This window comes from Telopea speciosissima, chromosome 10 (assembly GCF_018873765.1).
Source record: "Telopea speciosissima isolate NSW1024214 ecotype Mountain lineage chromosome 10, Tspe_v1, whole genome shotgun sequence".
NCBI lineage: Eukaryota > Viridiplantae > Streptophyta > Magnoliopsida > Proteales > Proteaceae > Telopea > Telopea speciosissima.
The window spans coordinates 63040545-63067058 of record NC_057925.1 but is presented as its reverse complement, the minus strand read 5'-3'; the positions used below and the strand labels follow the sequence as shown (position 1 = coordinate 63067058).

The following is a 26514-nucleotide window of genomic DNA, read 5'->3' as shown; positions in this document are numbered from 1 at the left end:
ATATACAACATCACACATACCATATAAAGGAAGCAGAATAGCGAGGAAGGGGGAGACCTTGCACATACAATTTCTGCTCTTCTCTATTTCTCTCACTCTCCGATGCGCTTTGTGGCATTGTGGGTCAGTTCTTTTCGACTTTTGGCTTTGGAGGGTTCTGCAGCCACATCTCTATCAGCGCTCCCTTCTCTCTCCCACACGCACACGCGCGCGCGCGCGCGCGCGCACTCATGTCAGCTTATAATACCGGCCCACCTCTTCACCGTCTTCCGTCAAAACTAGGGTTTATATTTTCCCCATCTTCCGGCACATCCCCAGAAATCGTCACCGGTCTTGAAGGTATGTACGTGTCTCCTTTTAATTTCTTCGAATTTCTCTACTGTGTCTGCGAGAAGATTTCTTGGTAGTTACAAATTGTCTATCTGTTTCTTAATTTTCTTTCTTTTCTATTAATTTTCTATAAAATATTAAGGCTTTCATTGAATTCGGGAAAAAATAATAAAAAAATAATCCGCCGTCGTTCCTGATTCTTGGAATCCTTCTTAATCTGTCAGTTTTCTCCAAAAATCGTTTATCGTTGTTTGATTCTCCACTGCTATCTTCATATGTCTACCTCCTTTCCATCTCTCTATGGGTTGGAGTTCCCGGACTGCGTTTATTGTCATCCTCAGTTGTCGCTTTTTCTATCACCTTTTCATCTTTGCTACATGGATATGCTTACGTTACTTTGTGCTTCTCTGCCTCAACTTTTTTTTTTTTTTTGAAATACTGCTTCGTCAGAGATCATGTTATTTTCGTCCATTCATCATTCCATATTCCCGACTCTGATTTTACCTGATGCACTTCTGGTCAATTGATAGCCGTGATAGTTTTTGTTTATTTTATACTAATTGATTGGTATTCTAGGATTCTAATTTGTTCCTATTGAAGCCATCCCATGAATGTCGTGAGCTTCAATGAATCCTTATTTTTTCCTAGCAAAGCTTGGACCGGATAGGTCGATGCCATGAATACCTCACTTTAGACAATTAAGCAAAAGGTTGCATAATGGAAGCTCTACATATATCCGGCTCTAACCTTTAGTTCAGTAGTAGTCCCTTTGCTTTTGTGTTCATATGATGCTGTTTTGTTCCTCTGTAGCCTTTCAGTGTCACCTCTTCTACTGAAGCGTTTGTTGCTAAAAAATGAATCGAATATTTTTCATGATAAATAAATTGAATCCATATTTCCCCTCTGTTTCTTTCTCATGATTCTGAGTACCAATGTACCATTGCTGAAGGTCCATTATAGATGGCATTTATTATCCTTGATCTGGTGATGTTCATTACTCGCCAATCAAAAAGACAGGAAAGAAAAACTTATTTACAGTGTTAGCAGTAGTGTATTCATATGTTTTAACCTTTACTCACTACATAACATTGATAAATTATAAATCAACAAAAGATAAACTAAGTGCATCTGACCTGTTGGCAAGAATTTGTCGATATTTGTTATCAAATTTTCTTATATATATACAAACAACAACAACAATATCGGGTCTGTGTATTAATCATCAAACTCCCTTCTCTTCCTTACTGGGGTTTCTGACTTGGATAGAGCTGCCCTCATTGAAAAAGTGGGGTTTTCTGTTGGCCAGTTCCCTGTCAAATATTTGGGTCTCCCTCTGATTCCTGCTAGGCTCTCTGAGCACCACTGCACTCCTATTTTGGATCTCATCAGGAAAAGACTTCAACTCTGGAAAGGAAAGCTTCTTTCTTATGCGAGTCGTTTGGTCTTATCAAATCAGTGTTGGAATCCTCTTACATTTTTTGGTCTGGTGTTTATGGGTTGCCTCATTCTACTATCAAGGCTTTGGAATCCCTAATGGCCTATTTTCTTTGGAAAGGCACGGATTCCTCTAGATTCCTCCACCCTATTAGCTGGGCTTCAGTTTGCCTTCCAAAAAAAGAGGGTGGTTTGGGTATTCGAAGAATCAAAGAGGTTAACTTAGCAGGCATCATCAAACTGATCTGGAAGATTGTCTCTAAAAAGAGAAGTATATGGGTTGACTGGATCTACTTGAGGCACCTTCAGCAAGATTCTTTATGGACTGTTTCTCCATCTACTGATGCTTCTTGGGTCTGACGCAAGATCTTAACTGCTCGCTCCCTAGTCCAGGGAGCTATCTGCTCTCGCATTGGAGATGGCTCCTCTACTTCCCTCTGGTTGGATTATTGGCACCCTATGGGCATGCTTCTCCACCTTGTCAGGCCCAGAGTTATCTACAGATCGGGTCTTCCTAGGCATTCTCAGGATGCTGCTATCCTTGATCCCATTGGTTGGACTCCGCCTACTTCCACTCATCAGACGCTTACCAACAATTGGTCCGCTCTCCCTTCCATCATTAGATGCCCATCTGGGAGAGGTGATTGCGTTATTTGGTCGCCTTCCTCGACGGGTTCCTTTAGTGCTAAAGTTGCCTGGGATCATATTCGCATGATAAGCCCTCTGGTCCCCTGGAGAAATCTTCTTTGGTTCAAGCATCACATCCTCTGTCACTGCTTTACAGCCTGGAGAGCTCTCTCCAATTGTATTCCAACGCAGCCTTTCCTCCGCCATCGCCAGATTGCCGTCTCCCCTTCATGCTGCCTTTGCTAGAACAATGTGGAAGATACTGAGCACCTTTTCTTTGCTTGCCCTTTCTCCTCGGCTATTTCCTCTTTAGCTAAATGCTGGCCTAGAAGTCGAAGAATTCTTCCCTTCAGTAGAGAGTGGCTTTGGATCGATATGACTTTTGCTGGTTTTTTTTATTTGCGATAGTTGGAAAGTTAGCTTTTTGTGCAGTCATCAACCACATCTGGATGGAGCGTAACCTTAGGAAATGGACCTCCACATCTCGATCTCATCAGCAGATTTAGGATTGTATTTCCTTTGAAATAAAAACTCGGCTCTCTTCGGCTCCTCCCTCCTTTTGTAATGACTCCCCAAAGAACAGGCTTATTGTTGTCTCCTGGGGTCACCACTCCATCTCTCTCCAAGCTTCCTTTGTTTAAGGCTTTGGCCCTTCTTTTCTATTTCCTCTTTCGCTCACTAAGGGAGCTGTTGTAGCTTTCTCTCTTTTGTAATGAATTTTTTATTCACCAAAAAAAAATAACAAAAATGTCCAAACTAAATGGGGTCGGCTACATGGATCCTTGCCCTCCAATCAGCTCTATTCGAGGTCATACTTGGTACAAGGCCTAAGCTATGCATGTCTTTCCTCACCACTTCTCCTAAGGTCATTTTAGGTTTGCCCCTAGCTCTTTTAGTTCTTTCTATCTGAATCAAATCACTACTTCGTACTGGAGCATCCAAAGGCCTCCGTTGAACATGGCCATGCCACCTCAAATGATTTTCTCATTGCTTATCATGTATCAGAGCTACTCTCAAATTAGCTCTAATACGATCATTCCTTACTTTTTCCTTCATAGTTTTGCCACTCCTCCATTTTAACATCATCATCTCCGCTACACTAAGTTTATCTACATGATGCTTCTTAACTGCCCAACATTCCGCTCGATACATCATAGCCAGTCGTATGACTGTCCTATAAAATTTTCCTTTTTAAGTTTTAGCCAGAAACATTCAAGCTGATCCTTGATGTAACCCAATTGTAATTTGGAATTCATTACCTTGGCTCCCCATAGTTCTTACACTTGTCACCATATCATCATACGTATCTTTAATTATGTCCACATATTTAGTTGAAACACTTTTCTCTATTACTTGCTAGATTAACTCTCTAGGAACTCTGTCATAAGCTTTTTCTAGGTCAATAAAGATCATATGGAGATCCTTTTTGCATTCTCTAAATCTTTCCATTAGTCTCTTAAGTAAATAGTTTCTGTCGTGGATCTTTCTGGCATAAAACCAATTTGGTTCTCCGTAATAGTAGTTTCTTGTCTTAGGTGGGTTTCAATAACACTCTCCCATAATTTCATAGTTAACTCATTAATTTTATGCCTCTATAGTTATTGCAACTCTGAATATCACCTTTATTTTTGTAAATCAGAACCAAAATGCTTCTCCTCCATTCATTTGACATTTTCCTTGTGCTCATAATCTTGCTAAACAACTTGGTTAGCCAAGATAAACAACAGATTCCTAAGCTCTTCCACATTTCTATTGGGAACTCATGTGCGACTTGTGCCTTGGCTACTTTCATCCTACTTAAAGCTTCTTTTACTTTAGACACCCTAGTTCTTCGCATAGTACTAAAACTCGCGAAATTTCGGTCGAGATATCGAATATTTCGAGTATCTCAACCTGTCCGAAACGAAACGCAAGTCCGATATGAAAAAATGCAATATTTCGAATATTTTGAAAATTTCGATGAAATTTCGGAAATCTCGGTAATTTCTGTCATCTCGGTTCGAAAATTTCGGAAATCTCGGTCATTTTTGGCATTTTGCACCCACAGAAAAATACCATTTTTCGACGAAATTTCGGTATCTAGGAAATTTCGGTCAAACCGAAACATCGAAATGAAACGAGATTTAGTACCATGGTTCTTCGTATATATCTACGATATGTGGTGTCTTGATGGGCAGTGCAGTCTTCTGGAACACTATTACTCAAAGTGTCTTCATTTAGTAGGCTGCAGAAATAACCTTCCGGAACACTATTACTCAAAGTGGCTTCATTTAGTAGTTTGCAGAAATAACCTTTCGGAACACTATTACTCAAAGTGTCTTCATTTAGTAGGCTGCAGAAATAGCCTTCCCATATCTTCTTAATGTCCTCATCCTTTATTAGTAGTTTTAGTACTTTATCATTTTCACTTTTAATACATCTTCACTTTCTCTACCCTTCCTTTCCCTCAATTTAGCTATCTTATAGATAGTTTTTTCCCCTTCCTTTGTGCTCAGATTATTATAAAGATCTTCATATTTCTTTGCCCTTGCTTGTCTTACAATTTTCTTAGCTTCATTTCTGGCAAATTTATACCTTTGTAGATATTGTACATCTTTAGTCCTTTGCCATGTCGTAAAACTAGTTTTCTTAGTCTTAATGGTTGCTTGAACCTCATCATCCCACCACCAAGTGTCTCTAGGGGAATGACATTTTCCTTTCGGTTCGCCTAGGACATCTTTAGCAACCTTCTTAATACAAACAATGATCTCATTCCACATCGTATTAGTGTCTCCCTTAAAATCCCACTTTCCTTGTTTGACCATTTCATCAGTAAATGATTTCAAAGTATCTCTTTTTAAGCTTCACCACCTTATCCTAGGGCAAATAAGCTCACCTTTCTTATGATTCTGTGTAGTAAGGCACATATCCATGACCACTAATCTATGTTGTGTTGTTAGGCTCCAATAATGTAGTCCTAGATAGGTAGGAGACCTATTAGGAGCCAGTTCAACCAGGATCTGATCTGAACAGGTCATCCGAATGGGTGAAACTTGAGTTTTGGGTCAAAATTAGGGTTAAAGTTAGGTTTAGGTTAGGAATGTCTTATATAGTAATGATGGGCAGATGTAGGGAAGTCTAATGGTATAGGTTTTATGATGTTTGAGTGAATGAAAATACGTTAGGTGAGTTGGGTAGCAAGATAAGGTTATTTGAGACAATTCCTAATGGAGGTAGGAGTAGGGGATTCTAGGGTTTAGGGTGGTGGGGGTTTGTTGAAACTTGGATCGAGTGTCCATAATGATGTAAGGGATGTATGCTGAAAGTTTGGTTTGAAACTAATGGACAGATTTGAAGTTATGGAGGAATCCTAGTTAGGGTAGGAGTGAGAAGAAGGTTTAAACAAAGTTCAGATTCAAACTTACTGGATTTGAAGAGATCTTCAATGGTAGCAGCTTTGAAGATGAACAATGGGGTCTCCCGATCTTCACGATGCAAGGAGATAAGTAGCAGCCCTCCCGATCTTCATGATGCAAGGAGTCGATTGGAGATCCGCCAATCCCTTCCCCCTTAATGAACCCACAAGGATGCAACACTCTCAAGGAGCAACAACAGCAACAAAGGCAGCAAGTATAAAGCTGAGTTTTTATTAATCAAAATTCGTGTTCAATGCTGGCTTCCCTTACAAACTTATATAGAAGACTCAAAAATAGACTTAGACACTAAAAAGGAATGGCCTAACCCTATCCCTAACCTATTAAGTAACTTAAACTGACTAGGAAACTAGAATACTAAAGGAAATAGACTCAAAACATGGCTGGATTTATAGAGTCCTAATCCAGCCCAACTTACATCACATGACCACTTAACCAAGTCACATGATCACTGAAATTGAACCAATTGGATGCAACCAATTTGAACCGGTTCAATTAAAAAACATAAAAATAAACTAAGTATTGGGCTAATCCCGTATGCAACCTATGTACCCCTAGTTTAGGCTCATTAAAGTGGCCTAATACATAGAAAACCCTTGGGAACAAAGGCCCAACATGTATATAACCCAACCCTAGGCCTATTTCTAAAGAAATAAGCCAATTTCTATGATGAACCTGCATCACTCTCTCTTGGTATAACCTTACAGTGAAGGACTTCAGTATGTCTAACAAAATGGGTGACTAGAGTGTATAGTAGAGTATTTTCTGCGTCTTCAACAGGTGTATAGTAGTGTCTAGTTTTTGGAAATCATTTTTGTGGCTCCTAGAATTTGAGATTTAGCTTGATCCGTGAGATAAAAATCCCACCAACCACAAAGTTGTCTAGAAAAACCAGTAGCTAACATTTTAGCTATATCAGACTCGGATATTTTATTTGCCCTGACGGCAGCTGCATCATCGTATATATATAAGGTTTGACCAAAACATAGCTCCTTCAATATAAATCAGATTTAAGCAATCTTGGATTTGTTGGAAAGCAATGTAATTACTTATAGATAAGATCATTTTTCTAAGAATAGTATAAACCAAATGTGAGACTAGGTATACCATGACAATGACCAATTCCAAGAACATTATAAACCGATTGTATGTTTTGATTGTTTTAAACTTCCAATAGCTTGCTTCTTCAGTTTTGCTGTCTTGTAGTTCTATGTTGATTTTTGATGACTAGATGTGGCTTAATATTGATTTTTGATGACTTGATGTGGCTTAATGTTGGTTTTTGATGACTTGATATGGCTTAATGTTGATTTTTAATGACTTGATATGGCTTAATGTTGATTTTTAATGACTTGATGTGGCTTAATGTTGATTTTTGATGATATAAGGTATATATTGTAACATACTAAATAAAATGTTAGAAAAGAGAGGAAATAATAAATAACACTTGGGTGCCTTGTTGCCAAAGTGCTTAGGCACCCCTCCGCCGCCTTGACAACTATGACGGTGAGTTGAGACGTCACCATAATTTTGAAGAAACTCACTATCGGCAAAGGTTTTATCTAAGCTTGCCATGATTAACTCCTCATCTTTTCTTTTATTAGACCATGAGAACGCAGACCCTGTGAATTTTAGCTCTACCAAGCCATGTTCAGATTTAGTGTTACTAAATTGAGAGAGCACTGATTGTTCTCTACCTCTAGACTTTTCTTCCATTGAGAGCACTTTACTGAAATCTCCAGGACAAAGTCATGGATCATCCATTGTCCTTTCGAGTGAGCTAGTTCCTTTCAGAAAGATTATCTTTGGCCTTGGTCTGGCTCACCATAGATGAATGAAATTCGAAACTTAATCTAAGCGATGAGTCAGATGCTGACAAATAAAAAAATCCTTTTAGAAGCAGAGAATTAAGAAACTAATATATCATTAGTTCAAAACAAAAGATAGTCCTCCTGATAAGCCTTGGGTGTCAATAGAAAAAGAATGTGCAAAACCCAACCTTCATTTTATTCTGCTCATAAAAGTTTGACTGTTTAGTTTTCATAAGGAAAACCAAACATGGTCGAATGGTGGAACAAAGGCTGCCCATATATTGTACTGTTAGGGGTCAACCGCTCCCTTGGAAATTCCAACACATGATACTCATGGTGTTTTGGGCAGCCACTCAAACCCTTGAAGCATTGAAAGAACCTGTCGCAGAGTTAATGGAGGAACCAGTAGGGGGAGTCACTTCCTGATCTAAGAACCAAAGATGTCATCGTTGAGCTTTTTCTTTCGTTGCCTTGGTTGGTGCCAATCAAGCATTCTCGGGGGAGGAGATGAAGTAAAGAGCAGACCAGAGATGTTCATGCACTTGAAGTTTCTGAGTAATGGACTTGACACCTCAGATGCTTTGTTTGAGACTTATCAGGCTGACCTGAAATTTCCTCCCTGAGTCCAACTCCTCAATAATCACCTAGGAGGGTGGGTCAGGCGTGGTTGTCTCTGGCCTAGGTGTGCAGTTCACAATCCTAGATAGGGGGTCAGGGCTGAGGTGTTATGGGTCATATGGCTTGGCCCAGGAGCTGCAACAGTTGTAGTTTAGGCCTAAGAGGCAGCTTAGGAGCCTTAGAACGTTCTAAAAAGGTGATAGAAGGGGATGCCCATTTGAAGAACTGGGTCTATGGAGGGGAAGCTCAAAGGAATAGAATCTCGCATCTTGCAAAAAATATCAGCACGAGGGTTAATTGCAAGTTTGCAACAGGACTCTCCCACATGCAGAAAGAACATGGTGAATCTCCACTCTAAATCTAGAATCTTCTAGTTACGGTTGTGATGTTAGTGGGTTGTCGTGCTCTCACCACAGGACTGAGATCGTGTGGGAAGGAGAGCTGCCGGGCGAGCAAAGCCACTATTGGTAGGTCTTTTCCAGTTGAATGTATGACCGGATCAGGTCACAGAGATGGTGCTCCATTAGTTGATATTGTCAAAAAATTTGGAACCCTCATGGAATCCCTTAAAACCGCCATCCGAAGCTTGAGGTCCAGGATCCCCCCAACGCATAGTTATCAAGGCGGAAATGCGACCATGGCGTTTTAGAGGGTCAAAATTCAAGGCGACACCGCCATGGCGGCAAGGCGCCCGCCATGGCGACGCCTTGATAACTATGCCCCGGCGGAAGCAGTGCATAATCATTCCCACAAGTATGGGGCATTGGAGGGTGTAGGGAGAGGAAAAAGAGCTTCAAGTTCAATGATAATGGATTTCGCCAAAAGGCGCATCTGCATATCTGCCGTTGGACGAGTAGCAAAGCCTCCCACGAAGCCAATCTCCATAGAGCGTATTGAAGCAGAGCCGTCGGGAATCTTGATATAAATGGGTGAACTCAACAGAGCTAATACCCAGTCTCTTGCCACTTGGTGTTACAATTTCTCAGATTATGGCTTGTTAAGCCACAATAAAAATAGAACAAAGGTAACTATGCAAAAGCATATTCAACCCAAATCAGGTGTTAACCATGCTAATTTAAACTCCTACCAGTTTTTAGGGGATCATCTAGAGATAGGGATAAACGGATGGCAAGAGATCTATTGAAATTAATGAGCAAAACTGGCAATCTTACCATTTTGAGTACCCTTAACTTACCAGCTACTTGCTCTGCAACTGCTTTGGTATGAAGACGAAGTGGTAAATCATAAGCATGGTGCGCAATATGTCCATTGAACCAAACCTTAACTGAGGGATTCCCTGGTTCAACTCCTGGAAAGCAATGAGGTGTTGCTTTATGAGCCAGGGGTCATCGTTGAGTGCTAAGAAAACCTCGCTGATTTGGTCCATTTGAAGAAGATAAAGTTTAGGGTTGATCTGTCTGACTTCCAGATGCCGACACAAACCCTAGGTTGAAAGAGAAGATCTTGCCTACCTAGACAATATCCTATCGTATCGACCCTTCCGAGAACTCAAAGTAGCAATTATCTATTTCTGGAGCCTCTGCTTTGAAAGTCAGAGGTTGATCTAGATCATCGTAGAAATCTGTAGGATCTTCGAGAGAAACTTCCAGATCCGTGAGAGAACCTGCAAAAGAAAACCAATACTAGAGCAAATGATTGAAATATTAAATAAAACACAAAGAAACTTAGTTCTAGAACTGGAATCTAAAAGAAGCAAAGAGGGTTAGTAGATTGGAAACGAGAGAGCAAGAGTTCGAAGTAATCGCTCCAACTAAGCCTCTTTAAGAAAATAAAAATTAAAAAACTCCGTCAATCGCCAAGGAAACTGGAGAAAAACAAGGGAGAAACCCTAAGAAAGGGAAGCTGAAACCCTCAGGTTAAGGGAAAATATATCTGACATTGCAAAGCGTAATTGGCACATTCTCCTCAATTTTGTCATATTGGTAAATCTACTTCATTGGTTGGTAAACATGGTCCACTAAAAATTAGAAATAAATGATAATTCATGATAAATTTTGCTTTGGTTTAAAAATTTTGGTAAGAAAAATATTAGTGCTGAGATAAGTTTATTAGTGTTGATGAAATTTCTACTGAAAGTTCTCGAATTTTTTTTTGTGTGATTAAACAGTTCGGCCTCAAAACTAGATGAGACAATACCATGCATATGTCATGGTGCCCATTTTTTTTGTTAGGTTTACCTTTACTTAAGATACCTCAAAATCCGAATGACAGCATCCCAATGAGGAGTCCTAGGAGATGACATGAATTGACTTACAAGACTGACCGTAAATGAGATATCAGGCCGAGTGAATGTTAAGTAATTCAATTTTCCAACTAACCTTCTGTACTTTTCTGGATCATCAAGAGCATCTCCCTCATCTGCAGCAAGTTTGACATTGGGATCCATTGGATTGTCAAGAGGTTTACATCCTAGCATCTCAGCCTCTGTAAGCAAATCAAGGGTATACTTCCGTTGTGAGAGAGATATTCCCTTCCTGGATTGAGCCACTTCAACTCCTAGGAAATACTTCAATTTTCCCAAATCCTTAGTTTGAAATCTTTATTGTAGATGAGTTTTCAAACTATCAATTCTTGTAGAATCATCGCTAGTAATCACGATGTCATCTACATATACAATCAAAAAAATTTTGTCGGTGTTGGTCTGTCGATAGAAAAGAGAGTAGTCACTATTGCACTGTGACAAACCAAACTCAAGTACTACCTCTGTACAAGCCCTTGGAGATTGTTTCAGTCCATACGATGATTTCTTCAATTTGCAAACTAACCTAGACTCCCCCTGAGCAACAAACCCAGGAGGTTGCTCCATATACACCTCCTCCTGCAAATCACCTTGGAGGAAAGCATTCTTGATATCTAGTTGATGTATAGGCCATCGATGAGAGGCGGCAAGGAAGATCAGGATACAAATGGAGGATAGCTTGGCAATCGGAGAAAATGGATCCAAGTAATCGACATCATACACCTGTGCATAGCCTTTGGCCACCAAGCGAGCTTTTAGGCGAGCAAGAGAGCCAACAACATTAACCTTGACTATATAGACCCAATGACAACCAATGGCAGACTTCCCAGGGGGCAATGTAACAAGATCCCAAGTGTGGTTATGCTCCAAAGCCTGTAATTCTTCTTCCATAGTTGTCCTCCAGCCAGAAGTAGATAATGCCTCTATAATTGTCTGAGGGACAAGATACGACGCAAAAATGGAAAGACAGGTTTGAAAGGTAGAAGATAAACCAGAATAAGAAACATAAGAAGCGAGAGGGTGCTGGACACACCGACGTTTACCTTTTCGATGAGCAATGGGCTGATCCAAGTTAGAAAAGATATGAGCAGGGGTAGGATCAGCAGTCGGCAAAGACGCGGCAGCAGGTGGAGAATTAATGGGGGCAACAACTTCTTCTCTTGGATGACGGCGGTAAATATTAATAACCGGAGGTTTCCAAGGAGGTTGCAAAGGAGGCTGAATAACAAAAAGAGGAATATTCTCATCCAATGAAGGATCCACAACAGGCTCGTCCACATAGGACTGAGACTCAAAGAAAGAAACATTAGTCGTAATAAAATACTTACGAAGAACAGGAGAATAACACCGATACCCCTTTTGAACACTAGAATAACCCACAAAAATGCATTTAATAGCTCTGGGATCTAACTTAGATAGCCCCGCTGTATGGTCTCGAATAAAGCAGACACACCTTAAGACACGTGGTGGCAAAGGGAAGAGAGATTTCGATGGGAAAAGCAAAGCATGAGGAATGCCACCACCTAAAAGAGAAGAAGGCATACGATTAATAAGGTGACAAGTAGTTAACACTGCATCAGCCCAGAAAGATTTGTCAACTTTCATTTCAAAGAGAAGGGATTGAGTCACTTCCATCAAGTGACGATTCTTCCTTTCTGCCACACCATTTTGTTGGGGTGTGTCAGAACAAGAAGACTGATGAATGATCCCACAAGTGGTCAGAAAGTCAGTAAATGGGGCAGGAAAATATTCTCATGCATTATCACTACGCAAAATTTTAACATAACAACCAAATTGATTCTTAAGTTCAGCAATGAATGAGGAAAAGATGGAAAACAATTCAGACCGACATTTCATTAAATATAATCAAGTAACACGAGAATAGTCATCAACAAAGGTGACAAAATATTTAAAGCCCAGTTTGGATGTTACACGACAAGGATCCCACACATCAAAATGAACTAAAGAAAAGCGATGTGTGGCCCGTTTATTGGCACGAGGAGAATAGCTCACACGGTGGAGCTTTTTTAATTGACACGACTTGCAATTTAAAACTGAAAGGGAACGAAAACTAGGAAAAAGTTTCTACAAACTCTGTAAGGACGGATGACCAAGCCGACAATGGATCTGATGAGGGGAGGCTGTGCTGGAACAAGCAACCGAAGGTGTATCCTCAAGAAGATATAGCCCCCCAGTGACCCTGCCTCTACCAATCGTCTTCTTTGTTTGGAAATCCTGAAATACACAATAATCAGGGGAAAAGGTTATAGAACAGTTGTAGGCATTGGTGAATTGACTAACAGATAATAGATTAAAAGGAAACTTGGGCAAATACAAGATACAAGATAATGACAAAGAAGAAGTTGGCTGAAGAGTATCAGTGCCTCTAACTGTAGCAAAGGAACCGTCAGCAAGAGTAACACTGGAATTAGAGGTTTGAAAAGAGGAAAAAATATCTGAGGTTCCAGACATATGATCTGAGGTCCCTGAATCGATAATCCAGGGCCTAGAGGTGGAGAGACACGCAGTGGCATTTCCTGTCTGAACAAAAGAAGCAGTGGAAGAAATGTCTTGAGAGGCCTTTCCTTGGCTGTATTGAGCATATTCCTCCTCTGTCATGGTCAAAGTCACACGGCGGTCCTCCATAGGTACAAATGGGGCTGCTGGTTCAACACTAATAGTGTTGGCTACCTTGGACTGTGGGGGGTTGTCATGTAATTTGCAACAAAAACGCTGAATATGGCCCGGTCTATCACAATGGTGGTAAATCCTCACTGTACCAGACTTCTCAGACTTATCAGACGAATCATGAGTACCAACAGGTATTGCAGCTGGGGGAACTTTAGTAGGCTGACGGTCCCCACTGCGACCACTACTCACAAGGGCAGTACTATCACCAGAAGAAGCTTGAGTTGTGTCACGAGACACACGGAGAACCCGAGAAAAGGTATCTGCAAGAGATGGGACTGTAACACCTCCAAGGATTTGAGATCGAACAGATTCGAACTCTTGGCCTAAGCTGCCCAAGAAACCCATAACCGCCAACTGCTGATGTTGTTGTTGCATTTGTGTCACATCAGATGTAATGGGCAGCAAGGCATCAGTTCTTCATACATCCTCTTAAAGTCGGCAAAATGTTGGGTAGGAGGATGACCTTTCTGATCAAACCGATAAAACTCTTGGGACAACTCATAAATCCTGGAGAGATTGTTGTGTCCAGAGTACAAAACAGCCAGATAATCCCATAGGTCTTTAACAGTATCAATCTGAGCCACAAGATCTACGATATTACTATCCATAGAGTTCAACATCTGGCCCAAGAAACGAGCATCAGTAATCTCCCAAGTAGTCGCATCCATGCTATTAGGTTTTTGCCCAGTCAAGTGATGTTTCTCACCCCGTCCTGTGAGAACCAGGGACACAATCTTATGCCATTGCTGAAAATTCTGACTACCTTCTAACTTCTTAGAGGTCAGAAAATTTGGTGATGAAGACACCACCTCAGTCACATCTCTCCCATGAATGCCACCAAGAAATTGACCCAAAGGAACACAACCAAAAAACAGCAACAGTCCTCAACCAAGATAACTTCAAGTAATCAAGCAACTAATCACCCCAATAAGCTTCAACACTCAAACAGTCCAATGGGACTCAATAAACAATCACCCGAAAAATAATAGCAGAAAAGGAGCTCAATCAAAAGATCCAGACAGCCACAACAAGAGCTAGAAAAGCCACAAAAAAGAGTCATGAAAATTGATTCAAAATCGATCAACAAATGCTGTTTCTCCAACAAACCACAGTCGAATCATGAAAATCAATCTCTCAATCCAGTTGCATAATACCAGAAATGTAAAGCATATAATCGATCCACTGTGATTCAAAACATAACCAGAAAAACAGAGTAAGGACATCAAACCTGATCTTAGAGTGATACGATGTCTCTAATCCATCATACGATAGAAGATAAACTCAGAAAATCTGGGGGAAAACACCCCCTGCTGCAGAAGAGAGACCGAGAGCCCTGTGTACTCGATTACACTTGCACTTTCTTGCCATGGGAATGAAGAGGAGGATGGAGAACTGAGCGGAATAGCGTGAACTTGTAACCAGGAATCAGAATAGTTCTGATACCATGTAAATAAGCAGAAAATAGAGATGGAAGAGAGGAGGAAGAAGGAGAAGAGAAGAGAATGTGAGAGCCAAAGAAGCAGCCCTCTCGTTAATGAGAGGACTGGAAATACGATATGTATAACCTCAGTAGGGTACAGGGGTATAAGGGGGAAAACAGAAAATAATAAAATAAAGGGGAGAGATCTCTCGGTGTTAGCGCCAGAGTCCTGACACTAATCCCGAGAGTCCTATTCTCTCTCTCTCTGACAGAGTGCTTATACTAAAAATATCCATCCTACATCCCAGGTACGTGCATGTATTTTATAGTATATTTACTCATACCTATACTAAATTAGCCTACAATTTAAAAATTTTGTCATAATTTTGAGCTCTTCTGTATTTTAATAACATATTATTTTTTTATCAAAAGCATTTGGAACCTGGAAAGCATTTCCTCCTAAGTTCTTCCTTTCCCCCTCTGTTTCTTGCTTGTCCAAATGATAATTCTCTCAGATCTTCGCCCTCTTCCTCATGATTCTAAAGGATCTAGACAGGTGGAAGCATTGTCTTGAAATTGTATAAAATTTACTAACAATAAACCATCATTTATTCAATCTCTCAAAATTGTTTTTTTGAAAGAAAATTTCCCAGAATATTTTAAAGTTGATGAAATAACTATGTTCTCAAAACTATGTTATGTCACGATATTTCTTGAAGATGTTTCTGAACCCTTCAAAAGTGAAGCTTTGGCCAATATATAGGAATAGTTTGGTGGAATTGAGTAATTACTGTTTTAGTTTTGGAATAGTGATTATATATATGGATACCTTTCCGAATGAAACTGATGTGGATCCGGGGTTCCAAAACCTGAATCGGATAGCTTATGATACAAGAAGTGATGGCAAACTTGTAATTAATTGGAATCAAACTAATTGAGGGAAAAGAATAAATTGTGGATAATAGTGTAGTGTATGGAAAATGGTAAACTTGGAAATAACATAAAAGAAAGGACAAGACAGAATTATCATAAAACGAGGGGGTAAAAGTGGAACTCATCCATTAAGAGGGGTTAAAACCAATATCTCGTGAAGGTCTTCTTCAACCCACGATTCCCAGCAGCAAGACGAAAACGAGATTGATGACAAGACTTCGACTCTCCTCAAACGATCATGATTTGATCTGAAACTCTTGGATAAACATTGCAACTAACATTGCTACTAAAGGCAACCAGTGGTTTTCAAAAACAGCAAGCAAAACCAGTGTTTTAGAGGTCTGAAACTGAGCCCTGCGGTGGTGTTATGTTCAGACCTGCAACTGGTTTAATCGCATGATAGGAGGGAGTTCCAAGGCCAGATTTTGGGGGATTTGAGTCGCCCAGGTACGAGTTTCTTCACCCAAAACCTCAAGTTAGATTGGTGGTTTACCAAGGAACTCAATCAACTTATATGGGACTGTTTGGCAGCCCAGAAAACAGAGTAATGGTATAAGTATTTAAAGAACAGAAATAAAAGAAGAGGAGGGGGTAATAGAAGAGTAGAGAATGATTGCTGGGAAGTGAAGAGGAGAGATGTGTATGTTACAATCTTGTATGTAAAGAAGAAATAAAGACTCGTAATGGTAGTTTAAAACTGAAATTAAATCCTAAATCAACTCTATCTTAATTAGCCTATGTAAACATAGAAAGGACTCTACCCTAATAGGTAACCCATTAAAAGTCAAAGATTACAAGAGAAAATCCCAATAATAAATCTAAATAAATAAATATCCTATTAAACCCAAAAACCTAATTGGACCCAGTTCGTCCTCATATGAGTCCCCCAATGGGTTTGGGCCGATCCAAGGGATTACTCCTGCATCAGAAACTGCCACTTTTCGGGGGAGTAAAGATCTTCTAGGTGGTAGTCAACTGTTCCCCCACCCAAAAAAAAAAAAAAAAAAAAAAAAAAAAACTCTAGTGCTAATGCTGTGTTGCCTTTTAGAGAAGCCATTTCTTTGGGATCTCAACAATTACATGGTATCTAGTCCAATTTTTTGAATATAGAAGTAAGTCATTCATTTCATCATTTTGCAGTGTTTTTGTATTTTTTATATATTAATAATCGATTTCCAGTTTGAAAAATCTGTCAAATGTCTGTAGAACAGTAGAAGGGAGGCTACACATGTCTATTGTATACCTTATTTTTTTTTAAATGACTAATTTCTCAGCTCATTAGTACCATATCATAGAAGTTGAATCTTCACTTTTTAACATGGTGTCTAGCTGCCAAAGCATTGTAGTGGAGTTTTGATATCTCAACCGACCTAGAGTTGTGATCCCCTTGTAACTAAATTGATACTAGTTTGGCAAGTGGTTTTCTTATAGAATTGCCACATTGTTTTGCATTTGATCTTTTTTAATCCTCAAATCTGGTCTTTGCCCTTTATTTTTAACACTGACTTACTGTTATAGCTGAAATTCTTTTACAGAAGGGACACTTTTGAGTGTAAGTACCAGTGACAAAAGTAGCCGTTCCGGAAGATAGAAGCTGGAAATTGGATTTAAAAAGTGACACATCTGGCTATTAGACTGTAGGTGTAACTGTGTAACGACACTTGCTTGTGTTGGGGAATAATTGCTTCTTTACAGATTTCTGGTGAACTTGGAAATTGCTTAACTTGCACAGTTGGGTCCGTAAAACTTATTGGTCCCTTGGACAACAGCACTTCTTAACTGCTGCTTCTAAAAAAATTAGCTAAGACGGGTGCCCTTTGTTGTGTGGCCGCCGGGCCACATGGAGCAAACTCAAATGCAGGAAGAAGGGGCTCTTTCATGGATCCTGGTGAACCTCTTTGGCGGACAAACTCAAGCTTTTCTCCTCCTCCCTCAAGGAGCTGGGATTCTAGATTCCAGTCGGATGGTTTACCTCTTGGGTCCCATGGAGCTCCACGATACGATTCATCATTATCCTCAAATAATAGAGAAAGCAGAAGCAGGGTGAGTAGTGACCAGTATTCCAATCATCACCACTCTGTGTCTGATGGTGTGCTTTCTTATTTTGAAAGCCCGCCTGAAAATTTCCAGGCCCCTCAGTGGACGCCACCAGTGCAGAAACTCAACTTTGGCGTGTCTTCTACCTCTTCTGTGGGAGGTAATCTAAGCTTGTCTGGTCTTTAAATAGACGTGGTGTTGTTATCAGTTCTTTCTGTGACTTTTTCAGTTTAAAATGTGTTCTCCAATGATTTTCCATCTTGTTGCTGAGGATATATCTCTCGGATATCATGGTATTCTTGTGCATAGTTGTCATGGCGTCGCCATATCGACGCCATGGTGGCGCCATGGTGTCATATTGCTGGAGAAGTGGGCATATCGACCACCGATATGGATGATGTAAGAATGTCGACCAATATGGCTTCCATGTCATCGCCATGGCGCCGCCATGGATTCCATACCACGACATATGGCCATATTGGGCGACATGGTTGTTTCAAATTATAAAACTTAATTTTTTAACAATAATGTTTTAGACCATTTTTTATTTTAATGCTTTTTCCTTAACATAAAAAAAAATTAAAAAAACATCAAACAGAAAACACTAATACACAATCACATATTCACATTAGCAATTTTTTTTATTTTATTTAGATGGGTTGTATATTAGCTTTATTCACTCAATACAAATTACGTTCTTGTAATTGTTTTTTTGTTATGTTACTTTTGTAGTCACTTTCATATGAATCATATATCAACTCTCATGATTTTTCAACTTTATTATCAGCAAGACTATTGCTATCAATTATTTGATAATCCATGATTTCATATACATTAATGGATATTACACTTTCATGAATTAAACCATAGTAGATTAGTAGTACCCTTTCATGTTAATTTTTGATGTTATAGGGTATATATTATAGCATACTAAATGACATTAAAAATAGAGAAAATAAAAAATAAAACATGGTCGATATTATCGCCATGGCGGGCGACATGTCGATATATCGACATGACACCCCTCCACTGACTTGGATCACCGTGACGACGTGACAACTATGTTCTTGTGATCCACTTGTTGGACTGTCAATGCAGTTCTGGTGATAAATTAGTCCTGAAAAGAATATACTTTAGGTTAAGCGTCAAAGTTCTCCAGGTCAGCTAACTTATTATATGGATGTTGCATCTTTAATTAAAGTTTGTAAACAATTAATAGTGAGACGAATAAAGTTTACTGGTCAATAATTTCATCAGTTCAGAACCTGAACTATTCTTGTCACGGTGTTCACTAATTTTCGTATTTGTTGCCATTAGGTGGGTCTTGGAAAAGATTGTCTCTCTGACTCATGTATAAGGCTATTTGCTACATGTTTCTTTGACTGTTTCCAGGAGGCTTGAGATAATTGTTTAGCTTGATGTAATTGTGAGGTGAATGCCTTGGGGGATGGGCCTTGAATCTGACGAGTGTGCAATCTTTAATGAATTAATTAAAATAAGAAAAATTGAGAAGAATAGAATTTAGGAATGAGTAAATAATAAGAAAAAATCCTAGAAAGGTTTTTTAAATGTTTCCTAGGTAATGATTAGTTGATTGCTGTGGTGTTAAGATCTTATTGCTTGCTTTTATGCATGCTAAGCTGCTGACTAGTTCAGTCCAGATTGACTGGTAGCTAGTTGATAACTTTACTAAAGGAGAGGTGACTCACTGACTCATCTATGCATGTATAACCTTCTGACTAGTTCAGTCAAGGTTGACTGGTAGCTAGTTGATAACTTGACCAAAGGAGAGATGACTCATCTATGCATGTATAACCTTATCTTCTGATTTACTTGTAGAAGTTACTTTGGTTGTGTCTCCTACTAAATGGCTCATGTTAGGGTTTTGAACCTTGAAAACTCAAATGGTAACATAGCAAATCCAGTAACATTAACCTTTTAGTAAGATAATTGAATTACTTAAGTATCACATGTTGAAGCGTTAAAACTGGAAGAAGAGTCGGGGGCTAACTCTTAACCATTTGTGGTGAAAAAAAAGGAAAAAATGAAAATCAATAAAACTCTGAATGACGCACATGATAAAAATAAATAAATAAAGGTAATTACACCTAGGCCCTCTCAGGTTTGTGAGAACTGGAGATACTTACCTGAACTTTCTTAAATGATCTTGACCTCCTTAGGAGCTTCTGACGCATTGTATTAAGTTCCTCCTGTTAGGTGACCATACAGTTAAGATAATTGAGCAAATGAAAACCAATACAAATTCTAAATGGCACACATGAAACATGATTTAAAAAAAAAGGCAAACACCTAGACCCCTCAGGTTTGTAACAACTTGAGATACTTACCTGAACTTATCTTAAATGATCTTGATCTCCTTAGGAACTTCTGACATATTGTAATTAGGTTCCTCCTGTTAGGTGACTATACAGTTAAGATAAATCGAGCACTTACTCACACAAACACATTATTAAAACTCAGAATTACCCTCAACAAGCTTGGACCAGTTGATGGGAGCTTAAACATTTTCCAAGGACAAAAAAATGCCCTTATATTTCCAAATAATAAAAAGGAAGAGGAAAAATCCATTCCCCATCGTTGGGTTCATATTGACATGAACTCAGTGCCACTTTTGGTTTTTATCACAGCTATAAATGGGGGTATTGTATTATGACACAACTTGTGGGAAATCGAACTACATGTTTAATTAATATCGTCTCAGTTTAGCAGCCCAAGGGAGGCATGTGGTTTCAAGAAGGTTGAGAGAAGGTAATCTGAAATTGTAAGAAACCTGAGGGGTCTATACCATCAAATGTGGCAGATTATTTTTCATTTAATTTGTTGTTGCTAACACGCGATAACTATTGGGCTTTTGAGTCCTTCCAATTTCCAAATTAGTGACTGGATTGATTTAGGCCCTTGAGATTTATTTTGTTGGGATCACTGAAACATTGGGCACTAAACTGTGTGTATCTTTCATGTGGACAACATTGGGCCCTAAACTCTGTGTATCTTTCATGTGTCCATGCATAACATGTTGTTGAGGATTACCTAATACCTGAGTAGTTAGACAATAAATTCTGTTGCTAATTTATTATTGAGACTAGTATGAATTATGAAGTGCAACAAAGTATGTGGGCTTATGTTTTTTGATAAAGTCACTGCTATTGATATAATATTTAAGACAGACTCACCATTTGTCTACTACTCGCTGGTCACAAATCTTGCTTGGATATGGGAAATTTCTTCTTCACATTTTTTGCTCTCTCTCTCTCTCTCTCATTTTGGGAAGGGGAATATGAATATATGCCAGTTATTATGCTACAGATGCTTCAAAGACCCTCTGTGATCTCTTATCTTTGACTAGATGACCAGTTATCTCATTGAACATGCACATTGCATGGGTATGTCATAGAGGCAGGACTTAAACTTAAATTAAAAAGTCAGGCAGAACTGCTGCACATTTTTACAAGTGTCAGTCTCTTCATCTGAGATCACTTCTTGATGTGGTATACTGGCATTGCTAGGTGACAATCATGGTTTATGAGCGGCAAAGTGCAGAACTGTCATTTGCCTCAATAAATCATTCGACCAAGCTAAACAGTGTTGGGCAATAACTTCTGCTCGTGCTTGTACCCATGCAGTAGCTTAACATGATGATTTGAACTTGAAGACGAGTTCCTTAGAGTGTGCTTAACTGCCCACAGTCATGTACTAATTCTGGATTTTAGAAAAAGGTAGGAGTGATTTAGGAGATGGGAATGGGTATAAAATATACATAAGTGCATCTTAATAATTACAAAAGTGGGATTCATAACAGTCAAATTGACTTCTTCCTAACAAGAAGGACAGACAGAATGGTGTGTAAGGACTGTAACCTTGGGGAGAGCCTAACCACCCAACATAGATTGGTAGTCCTAGATATGTGCCTCAGTGCATAGAAGCGGAGGAGGGAACCTATATATCCTAAGATAAGGTGGTGGAGATTAAAAGGGGACTTCCTGAAGACATTTATTGATAATGTGGTCGAACAAGGAAAGTGGGACTTTGAGGGAGACACCAATGTGATGTGGAATGAGATGATGACCTGTATTAATAGGGTTGCCACAGATGAATTAGGGGAAGCGAAGGGTTGTTGTCAGGCCCCTAGGGAGACTTGGTGGTGTAACATCGAGGTCCAAACAGCCATTAAGACCAAAAAAGGACTAAACATTAAGAGGATAAAAAGAGGTATTATGATGCCAGAAACGAAGATAAGAAGATTGTGGGGATGGCAAAGGCGAAGAAATATGAGGGTCTTTATACCAACCTAAGCAGTAAAGAAGGGGAAAAAGCTATATTTAAGATAGCTAATATGAGAGAAAGGAAGAGTAGAAGTTTTGATCAAGTGAGGTGCATCAAGAGTAAAGATGGAAGAGTGTTGGTAAGAGATAAGGACATCGTGAAGAAATGGGATGAGTATATTTGTGAACTTCTAATTGGAGATAGGTTGAGTAGAAATGATCCAGACAATTACATATTTCTTCAAGACATCACACGACATAGATATGTAAGAAAGATTAGTATGGCGGAAGTTAAAGAAGCATTAAGAAAGATGAAAGTAGGCAAGACTCCAGGCCTAGATGAGATCCGATAGAAGTGTGGAAAACCCTTGGAAGTTGTAGGGTTTATTGGTTAACCAATCTGTTTAACAGGATTATGAACACAAGGAAGGTATCAGATGATTGGAGGACAAGCAATGTAGTTCCTATCTATAAGAATAAAGGTGATATCCAAAGCTGCAATAACTATAAAAGCATTAAGCTTATGAGTCACACTATGAAACTTTGGGAGAAGATTATTGAAGCTCGTTTAAGAAGAGAGACCCATATCTCGGTAAACCAATTTGGCTTTATGTTAGGTAGATCCATGATTGAAGCTATCTACTTATTGAGGAGGCTCATGGAAAGATATAGAGATAGCAAGAAGGATCTCCATATGGTCTTTATTGACCTAGAAAAAGCCTATGACCGAGTCCATAGAAATTTAATCTGACAAGTTCTAGTAAAGAGGGGTATCGAGTAAATATGTGGATATAATAAAAGATATGTATGAGGACGTGGTGACTAGTGTGAGATCTGTGGGAGGTTGGGGCAAGGAATTCCCAATTACGATTGGGCTACATTAGGGATCAGTCTTAAGTCCTTATCTTTTCATGCTTATCATGGACGACCTAACCAAGAGCATTCAAGATGAGGTTCTGTGGTGTATGCTCTTTGCCGATGATATTTTTTTGGTGGATGAGACAAAAGCAGGGATTAATATGCTAAGTTAGAGCTATGGAGATCAACCCTGGAAACAAGAGGTTTTAAGATTAGTAGAACAAAGATGGAGTATTTGATGTGTAATTTTAGTCACACTATGATGGATTTTGACATGGTGCGAATTAAGGAAAGAGAGATACCGCAAAGTGACTATGTTAGATATTGGGGTCAATCATTAATAACGAAGGTGACATAGAAGATGATGTCTCACAGAGAATTAAAGTGGGATGGTTAAAGTGGAGAGGTGCATCCAGAGTGTTGTATGATCGACGTATTCTTTTAAAGCTTAAAGGAAAGTTCTATAGGACTATTGTTTGACCGGTTATAATGTATGGGGCAAAATGTTGGGCAGTTAAGAAGTGTCATATTGAGAAGCTTTGTGTGGCAGAGATGAGGATATTAAAATGGATGTGTGGAAAAACAAGGAAGGATAAAGTAAGGAATGATCGTATCAGAACTGATTTGGGAGTTGCTCCGATCAATGACAAGCTCCGAGAGAGTCGTCTGAGGTGGTTTGGTCATGTTCAACGGAGGCCTAGAGACACCCTAGTAAGGAGGAGTGATATATTCCAATTTCCAATTGAAGGAGCTAAAAGAGCAAGGGGAAGGCCTAAAATGACCATAGGAGAAGTTGTGAGAAAGAACATGCATAGTCTCTGTCTCGTGACATGTATGATAGAGTGGTACATTGGAGTGCAAGGGTCCATATAGTAGACCCTATTTAGCTGAGATTCTCCTGAGTTGCTGGGCTGTGCCTCTTTCCTCTTTCACTTTTCTTTTATTTTCCTTTGTTCATTTGTCATTTTTCATTTTTCACTTCTCATGTCATTTCCCATTCTTCTCTTTCACTTCTCAGTTTTTACCTACTTTGTTTGATTGGATCCAAGTAGCCGACCCCATTAAGTTGGGATAAGGCTGAGTTTGTTGTTGTTGTTGTTGTTGCTGCATCTTAATAATTACAAAAGACAGGGTGAAGAGAAATGGAAAAATAAGGTATATAGCACCTTTGTTGTTGGCTTATGGTTTCTTAGCTATAATAAATCAAAAGAACACCATCAGTTTGTTACTTATTTCCATGGTGCTCTCTCTCCCCCCATGTGGTTGGGAACTGTTGCTGCTTTTTCCTTCGGGAAATGATCTTTGTATAAATTATTTTCTGATTTGCTGTTTAGTCGGTTTTATAGATATTGATTGAAGTTTTGGAAAAGCAGAGATGAGGATGTTAATATCAAGGTTCTAAAACTCGGGTCTCGGTACCAACTCGGCTCTTGGAAAAACCGAGATGGGTCGAGATCTCGCCGAGATCTTGCCGAGTTGGTGCATTTTTTTTTTCCAACTTAAAGCCTCAACTTTGGGTCAACCCGAGATTTGGACCCGAGACCTGAGATCTCACCGAGATATGTCGAGTTAGATAAGGTATTTAAGTGGTAGGTGGGTTAAAAAAATGGGTCGAAACCGAGATCCAAACCGAGATCCGAGATCTTGCCGAGATATTGCACTTTTGAGACTAGCAGGCAGTCTCGTCTCAGCTTTTCCAAAAACCGAGAAACTCGGTGAGATCTCGCGAGTTCTCGTACTATGGTTAAGATGGCTGTGCGGCAAAACTAGAAAGGATAAAGTAAGGAATGAACATATTAGAGCTGATTTGGGAATTGCCCCAATTAATGACATGCTTCGAGAATGTCGTTGAGGTGGTATGGCCATGTTCAATGGTGGCCTGGGGACGCTCCAGTAAGAGGAATGATCTGATCCAGATTGAAGGAACTAAAAGAGTTAGGGGCAAGCCTAAAATGACCATAGGAGAGGTTGTAAGGAATGACATGCATAGTCTAGGTCTTGTACCAAATATGACCTTGGATAGAGCCTATTGGAGGGCAATGATCCATGTTGCCGACCCCATTTAGCTGAGATTTTCCTGACTTCCTAAGCTGTGCCTCTTTCCTCTTATTGTCATTTCTCATTTCTCATTTCTCACTTCTCATCACTCATTTCTTCATTCTTCTTACTTTCAGTCAGTTTTTTCCGACTTTGTAATTTGCCTGGAAATTATGCAATTGGACAAGGTATATGTAGCTTGTATTGAAACAAATATGTTTACTTTGTTGCAGACTTAGTGTTGGAAAGTTTGCTCCAACTAATAAGAGGCTTTTAGTTTAATATGGGCTGATCTTAATTTGTATTCCTTCTCTTTCAAGTTGTTTCTGCTTTTGTTTTGTTGCTAGTTCTTATTCTTTTGCATCCTTTTGGAGTCGTGTGGAAAATTTTCTTTGAGGCTCATTTTGATGCATCAAATTGTCATCATATGATTTTTAGGGTCAAATTCAGCAATTTCATTGTTATTTCTTTCATCACAGTATTGATTTTAAGAGTTCTTTTATTATGATCAGGGTCAAGGACTGAACTTCCTCTGTTTCCTCACTCTGCTGAGGTAAGTTCCTGTTTCAACTACACATGTGCTTTTGTCTTACCTTGAGTGGTGTTACTGAGCAATTTCACTGTTCCCTACTTTAATTGCAGAGGCGATTTGGTGCTGAAGCATCGGCAGCATCCCACAGTTTGGGGTCCCCATCCTCACTTTCTGAGTCCAGCCAATTGGAATCTACTAACAAACAACCTATGTCCTTACCCTACCGCCATTTCTCAAGTCGGCGTCCTTTTATATCAAAACCTGTTTACCCATTAGTATTTCACAATCCAGTGTCAGGTAGTGAGGGCTTTTGTTCTGCCGATACAAGCAGCATTAGTAAGTTGGCACCTGGTGAAAGTAGGGTCTCACCATCTCACTGGCCTGATAACAGTCCAAGTCTTAAGTTCCACAAGAACATCACTGAACTCCAGAAGATGGACGCTTCACCAGAACCCAGCACGAATTCCAGGAGAGAAGGTTTCAGGTTCAGTAATGCGAGCAGTTTTGACATGAGCTTCGATGAAGATGGCTTTGATGTATCAGAGCATGTAAATTTGGAGAATGAAAGATTGCGTCAACACTCTGCAGGCAATCATAATTGTGAGTTGTGTGGAAGACTTCTGTGGCAGAAATCCCCGTGGAGTTCCTACCGAATTGTCAGAGGTTGTGACATGCCAATTGCTGGTGTACTGCATTGCGCTCATATCTTCCATGCGGAATGCCTAGAGCAGACAACACCAAAGAGCCAGATTCACGATCCTCCTTGTCCTGTGTGCCTGAAGACTATTGATGCAGTGGAAGAGTCTCCATCAGTTTCGGAGCCAATGCAAATGGCTTTAAGGTCAGTTTGGAGAAACCAAGGGGTTGTAATTTCTGATGCACCAGGAGATAAAAATGGCACCCAATCCTTGGACCATTTTGAGGGTGGTTTTAGGAGAAACCAGACTCAATCGGTATCGCGTCGAAGTGGTTCATTGATTAAGAACCAACTGAAGAAACACTTTATGTTTAAAGGGAGTACAGGGAAAGATTTCTTTGGTATGAAGGGGTTCCATAAAACCGGTTCATCATCTTCAAATCAGGTTTCTGGGGGACGCTTCAGATCCTTTCGATCCTTGAGAAAGTAGTTGCTATTAGGAATTGGGAGTCCGTTGGTAGAATTAATTTTCTGTACAACAATATGCGTACTGGTTTTTGCCTTATCACCTTTGTGCCCCCACGCATTGGTCA

The 26514-nt window shown here is 39.6% G+C and overlaps 1 protein-coding gene across 1 annotated transcript; it reads left to right on the top strand.

The window, feature by feature from the left end:
• Positions 1-223: 223 nt before the first annotated feature.
• LOC122642670 lies at positions 224-26514 on the top strand. Its single transcript, XM_043836215.1, has 4 exons — positions 224-339; positions 17073-17734; positions 25265-25305; positions 25395-26514. Exons 2-4 carry the CDS (start codon positions 17416-17418, stop codon positions 26409-26411), a joined length of 1377 nt encoding a protein of 458 aa, XP_043692150.1. The 5' UTR covers positions 224-339; positions 17073-17415; the 3' UTR covers positions 26412-26514.

Coding starts and splice junctions, on each gene's coding strand:
- LOC122642670 (XM_043836215.1), top strand. CDS start 17,416: ATGGATCCTGGTGAACCTCTTTGGCGGACAAACTCAAGCTTTTCTCCT. Junction 17,735..25,264: donor TTCTACCTCTTCTGTGGGAG/GTAATCTAAGCT, acceptor TATTATGATCAG/GGTCAAGGACTGAACTTCCT. Junction 25,306..25,394: donor TGTTTCCTCACTCTGCTGAG/GTAAGTTCCTGT, acceptor CTTTAATTGCAG/AGGCGATTTGGTGCTGAAGC.